Source organism: Melanerpes formicivorus, unplaced genomic scaffold (assembly GCF_026170545.1).
Source record: "Melanerpes formicivorus ecotype bairdi unplaced genomic scaffold, bMelFor1.0.p_v2 SCAF_3110, whole genome shotgun sequence".
NCBI lineage: Eukaryota > Metazoa > Chordata > Aves > Piciformes > Picidae > Melanerpes > Melanerpes formicivorus.
This window is the reverse complement of record NW_027145461.1, coordinates 1-5,937: the sequence shown is the minus strand read 5'-3', so window position 1 is coordinate 5,937 and position 5,937 is coordinate 1. Positions and strand designations below refer to the sequence as shown.

The 5,937-nt window shown below is 60.6% G+C and overlaps 1 protein-coding gene across 2 annotated transcripts; it reads left to right on the top strand.

The window, feature by feature from the left end:
- The first annotated feature begins 3,745 nt into the window (after positions 1–3,745).
- On the top strand, positions 3,746–5,934 carry LOC137440506 (beta-4C adrenergic receptor-like). Of its 2 annotated transcripts, none has more exons than XM_068136737.1 (2): positions 3,746–5,157; positions 5,862–5,934. In XM_068136737.1, exons 1-2 carry the CDS (start codon positions 3,869–3,871, stop codon positions 5,899–5,901), a joined length of 1,329 nt encoding a protein of 442 aa, XP_067992838.1. In that variant the 5' UTR covers positions 3,746–3,868; the 3' UTR covers positions 5,902–5,934. The 2 variants fall into 2 exon arrangements, with proteins under 2 accessions (XP_067992838.1, XP_067992839.1); XM_068136738.1 differs by having other exon boundaries at positions 3,746–5,161; positions 5,862–5,930.
- The last annotated feature ends 3 nt before the right edge of the window (positions 5,935–5,937 follow it).

Genomic DNA, 5,937 nt, shown 5'->3' with positions numbered 1-5,937 from the left:
CTTGGAAGGGACCCCAGGGATCCTCAGCTCCAACCTTCCTAGGCCACAGCAGAGCTGCAGTGAGCTGGGCCCAGCACCCTGGCAAGCTGAGGCTGCAAAGTGCCCAGAGGAGAGGACTCCACTGCTTCCCTTGGGAGATGATTCCAGTGTCTGACTGTGCTCATGGGGAAACATTTTCTTCTGGAGCCCAGAGTTTATGTTCAGCTTCCTGCAGCCTTCCTGGGACAGGCAGTACCCAGGGGTTAAGGCTCCCTCGCAGCCTGTTTATGTGCTGACGAGGAAACACGATGACAGACAGCCCCAAACAACTTCAAAGCCAGATGGGGCATCTGATATGGAAACTATTCCTGAAGTCTCAGCATGGAGAGCCCCAGATTAAAGGCCTCTGAGGATGTCAGAGGCGGAGCAGGACTCGTGGCCAAGAGCCCAGCGCCTGGCCCCATGCCCACCCCACCCAGCCCTGGGCTCCCTCCCCACACAGCAGGGATTTGGGGTGAAATGATGCTCCTCGAGCAGCTCTTGCTTGGGATGAGGGTAGAGCATCACAGGGTCCTCACCAACCTCCTGTGCTGTCCCCAGGTGTCCTCCATGGCATTGGGTGGAGGCAGGGCCTTCCCTGCAGCCTGGACAGCCTCATCTCACCCCTTGGCAATGCCAGCCCAGCAAGAGGGGCTAGTGTCGAACTGGGATGCATCCATCTCCACCCAGGAGGCATTTAGGGATTAGGGAGGGAGGGATAAAAGAGGCTGGGGAGATGCTGGTGCCTGTGGCTCTCCTGGGCTGTGCTGGTGAACCCCTCCAGCTGCCCTTGCCCTTTGCTCTGGGCTGGGGACTTGTGCCAGCACAGCCCTGCCTCTGAATTCCATGGACAGGCAACACTTTGCAACACCAGCCTGGCCCAAGAGGGGCTCTGGCACCATCTCTTACTGGTGCAAAGCTGAACTGGTGTCTCTGGGTGCAGCAGTGCCTGCTCCCTGCACCCATGGCCAGGGAAGGGCTGGGGACGGACAGGAGAAGCCCCTCCAGTGCTCTGTGGGGAGAGTTTTGGCGCAATGCTTTGCTGCCCCAGGGTTTGCTTTCTGCCCAGAAGCTGAGGAACCTGAACCAGAGGGGAGAGCAGGGAGGCCCCAGGCAGAGGGGGATGCTCCTGGCCCTGCTGGTGGGTGCCTGCAGCAGGGATGGCAGCAAGCAGCACTCCTGCCCCCGCTGGTTTTTATCACTTGTTCTGTCACACAAACATTTTGCCAGGGCTGAGGGCAAGAGTTCCAAGCTATAAAAAGCTTTTGTTTTATGCTAGTGTGGCATCAGCTTGGCTCAGCCTTGGCAGAGCCTGAATGTTCTGTGTTTAATGATGCTGGGAGGCAAAGCTGGCTCTTGCCCGTTGCTGCCCAGTCTCTCCTCTCACTGAGCTCTGCCCCTGCTCGGTGCCTGCCTGCCCTCTTGGGGGCCAGCCAGCGTCGGTGAGCTCAGGGATGCAATTAGGAACTGAACAGAGGATTAAAACTGTTTAATACCTGAGGTGGCAAGTCATGGGAGCTTGGGCAGGGCTCTGAGAGCTGCTGCCCTCCTCCCTGCCAGCTTCCTGCACACAGGCTCGTGGACTACTTGCCCAGGCTGGAGCTGTCTCTTGGGCAGACAGAAGTGAGATCTTGTGCTCCCTTCCTCCGTGCTGTCCTGGTCTGCCTCTTCACAGGCTGGGTTTGGACAAGGTCTGGCTCTCCTGTTTGCAGGTGAGAAGCTCAGCACCACAGCTCTGGCTCATCCTGACAGCATGACCCTCACTGTCACATCAGCCCTTGGGGTGCATTGCCCTTCCCTTCAGCAGGCTGGAGCCAGACCTAGTGTCTGCCAAGCTCCTGCAGCCATCACAAGCTCTCCTCTATCTGTATAATGCCAGGTGCTGATTTCCCTGCTCTGCACAGCTCAGTGAAGGGATTAATAGGACTGGAACTGTACCTGTGAACCTGAAACACTTCCTTGGGGCTGTTGTGTGCCTGCAGCCTGCTTGGGGCAGATAAGGCTCTGGGACTGGGATTAAGCAGTGCAGGGATTTACATCCACGTAAGCAGGAGTTGCCAGCATGTGAAAACTGTGTTTAAGATCAGGAAGGTGATTTACATCTCCCTCAGGCTCAGGATGCCAGCAGAAGGTTGCCCTGGCGCTGCGTGGGGAACTGTGCTGGTCACTGGCTGGAGAAGGTGAGGTGTCCAGAGGTGTCCAGCGGTCTCTGAGTGACCCCTAGAAGCTGTGGCTCCGTGGGCTGGTGCATGCTGGAGGTACCTGTGCAGCCACACTGGAAGGATGACAACTGCCCTGGGCATGCCTCCTGGGTGCCATGCCAGGGGCAGGACACAGCGCCCTGGAAACAGCAAATCCAGGGCTTGGTCTGAGCCAGCAGCGAATGCCAGAGCTGGGAGCTACAAGGGGTTGCATCAAGCCCTCCTCTGACTGCTTTGAACAACCAAAACACTCTTGTGAGGCTCAGGCTTGTGAGAAATGGGGCTGTGCTTTGCCTGCTCATGAATGGGATGGAATGCCAGCAGGACCATTTTTCATGTGTGTATTTTCTGGGTATTTTTTCGCCCCCTCTTTGTCAACATTCCCCCATTTGGCTGCAACTGTCAGCATGCCATATTTGGAGAGGGCCCCTCTCAGAACTTCCAGGATTTGTATAAATAGCTGATAGTGAAAAAATTAACCCACTTTGGAGACTGCCCAGGGGCCCTCAGGAGTGGAGCTGGGCTTAGTGATGGAGCCAAGCCTGCTGGGGCAGCCCAGTGCCTTCCAGGACAGAAAGCTGGCTCCCCCGTTGCAATGTGTGGAGAAGGGAGCGTGGGTGGGGGTCTCCAGAACACCAGCACCCACCCAAATGCAGGAGGGGAGCAGCAAAGGTCTGATCCTTCTCCTCCATCAGTGGGAAAGGAGGTTTGGGTAGTAAAGATGGGAGTGACTGAGGGACACGCTGGGTGCCGGCCTTTGGAGTGGAGATGGCACTGCCATGGTGCCACTATGCCTCCTCTCTGCTCCTGTGGGGGGACAGGGGTGGTGTTGTCCTCATCAGAGACAACCCAGGGAGAGCCTGAGCACGGTGAGGGGGGTATGGAGAGAAGCACGTATTGAGTGGCACATAGTGAGGTCCTGGAGTGCACTGGGAAGGGTTCAGAGCAAGGGTAGGATGTTGATGGGCATGGAGAAGGACCAGAGCAGATGGTGAGGGGTGCAAAATGAGGGGTGAAGGGTGAGAGGAGCACAAAGAAGGACCAGAGTGCATGGTGAGGTATTGGTGTGTGCATGGCATGGTGCAGGGAGAGCAAAGACAGATGGCACAAGACCAGGGTGCAGGGCAAGGGGCTGGAGGGCACTGGGAGAGGCTGGAGGGCATGGAGGGTGGCACAGTGAGAGGGGCAGAAGAACACAGGAAGGGGCACAGTGAGAGGGGCTGCAGAGCACAGAGAGGAGATGGAGCACAGGGAGAGGGGCTGGAGGGCATGGAGAGGGGCTGGAGGGCACAGAGAGGGCTCACGGAGAGGAGCAGGGGGCCGGGGAAAGCACAAGGAGAGGGGCTGACTGCACCGCGGGGATGCCGCAGGGAAGCAGAGCTTCCCGGGGGTTGGAAAAGGCGGTGCCGCAGCCCACTCCCCTTTCATTGATCTCCGGAACGAGACAGCCCGTGGCCACCCCCCGCCTCTCCCCCGAGCCTTTAAAGGCTCCTCCTCCTCCCCGAGCGGCCCCGGGAGCGCGGCGGAGGGAGCGCGGCCCCGCTGCAGCCCCGCCGGTGCCCCCCGAGGGCTGCTCCGGGCTGCGGCGGGCAGCGGGGCGGGCACGTCGGGGCTGCGGGACCGAGACACTCACCCCGAGCCCGGCGGAGATGAGTCCCCTGCCCCTGTCCCACGGCAACGGCAGCGCCTGGGGGGTAGCCGCGCTGGACACCAACTGCAGCGGTGCCAGCAGCCTGAGCCGGCAGTGGGTGGTGGGGGCTGCCCTGAGCCTCACCGTGCTGGTCATCGTGGCCGGCAACCTGCTGGTGATCGTGGCCATCGCCAGGACGCCGAGGCTGCAGACCATGACCAACGTCTTCATCACCTCTCTGGCTTGTGCCGACCTCATCATGGGTTTGCTGGTGGTGCCCCCCGGGGCCATCATCCTGCTGAGCGGGCACTGGCCCTACGGCACGGTGGTGTGCGAGCTGTGGACCTCGCTGGACGTGCTGTGTGTCACGGCCAGCATCGAGACCCTCTGCGCCATCGCCGTGGATCGCTACCTCGCCATCACCTCCCCCCTGCAGTACGAGGCGCTGGTGACCAAGGGCCGGGCACGGGCCGCGGTGTGCCTCGTCTGGGCCATCTCTGCCTTCATCTCCTTCCTCCCCATCATGAACCACTGGTGGCGGGACGGGGCGGACGAGCAGGCGGTGCGCTGCTACGACGACCCCCGCTGCTGTGACTTCGTCACCAACATGACCTACGCCATCATCTCCTCCACCATCTCCTTCTACGTGCCGCTGCTCGTCATGATCTTCGTCTACGTCCGCGTCTTTGCCGTGGCCACGCGGCACGTCCAGCTCATCGGCAAGGACAAGGTGAGGTTCCTGCAGGAGCCCCCCAGCCCCAGCTCCCCGAGCGGCCGGCGGAGACGTCCCTCCCGCCTGCTGGCCATCAAGGAGCACAAGGCACTCAAGACCCTGGGCATCATCATGGGCACCTTCACGCTCTGCTGGCTGCCCTTCTTTGTGGCCAACATCATCAAGGTGTTCTGCCGGCCGCTGGTGTCGGATCAGCTCTTCCTCTTCCTCAACTGGCTGGGCTACGTCAACTCAGCCTTCAACCCCATCATCTACTGCCGCAGCCCCGACTTCAGGAGTGCCTTCCGTAAGCTGCTGTGCCGCCCGCGCCGCGCTGGCCGCCGCCTCCACGCCGTGTCCCGGGACCTGCAGCGCTGCCCCTGTGCTTTCAGCCCGGGAAGGGGGCCCTCCGAGGACAGCAAAGCCCCCGGGCGCCCCGAGGAGGTCGGCGAGGCTCGGGACAGCGGCAGCAGCAGCCAGTGCAGCAGCCGGACGGGGGAGAACAGCCTGACCCAGGGCAGTGGCTACCGGCAGCGGCCCCTGGGCGAGTCCCAGCTGCAGGGCACTCAAACCACGCTGTGCTTGCAGCTTGACCAGTAGGTACCCGCAGGTGCTTGCTCAGGGGAGGTTTGGGGGAAACAGCCCTTTGGGGTGCCACCAAGAGGGGGCTGGGTGGGGGGACGTGGTCTGACAGCATTGCATGGAGCTGGGGCGCAGGCAGACCCCAGAACTGGAAGACTCTGGGGCGTGGGGGAGAGGTGATGAGGTGAGGAGTTGGGGAACTGCTGCCCTCTGCCTTTAGATTCCCCTAAAACTTTGGCCCTTCCACTGGGCTGCAAAACTGGGGTCCCAGCCCAGCCCAGTGCCATGCTGTCCCTTCCTGGGGAAGATCCCAGCCTGCCAGGATACGATCTGCTCTTCTTTGGTCAAGAAAATGCTGGTAGTGAACAGGGAAGCTGTAGCTCTGCCCTGCCAGCCCACTGCCCCTGTCTGTGGGTTCTCACCTCCTTCTGCAAAAGTTAGGGTGAGTTCTACCCCCCCGAGATTTGTATTAGTATGATTAAGACTTGAATGATTCTGATTACTGTGGATATCGATGCCCAAAGGCAGGAGAGGTTCCTGCCAGCACACACAGGCAGAGCAGCTGTGGGCAAAGAGGTGCAGAAAGAGGTGCCAGAAAGCATCCCCTGGAGCTGGGTGTTCTGAGGAAGGATCCTCAGTGTGGGATGGTGAATTGTGGGGGGTGGTGAAACCATGGGGGAGATCCTGGCTCCTCACTCACTCTGCTCTCCTGTTGAAGGTTTGCTGGCAGAGAGACACCACTGGGTCCTTCCGTCTGACTGGGAGCAGCTGAGAGCCGGGAAGAGAGTGAGTAT

Bases quoted from the DNA above. Each gene is read 5' to 3' on its own strand.
- LOC137440506 (XM_068136737.1), top strand. From the start codon at position 3,869: ATGAGTCCCCTGCCCCTGTCCCACGGCAACGGCAGCGCCTGGGGGGTA. The intron at 5,158-5,861 runs GTAGGTACCCGC...CTCCTGTTGAAG, and splicing joins CTGTGCTTGCAGCTTGACCA to GTTTGCTGGCAGAGAGACAC.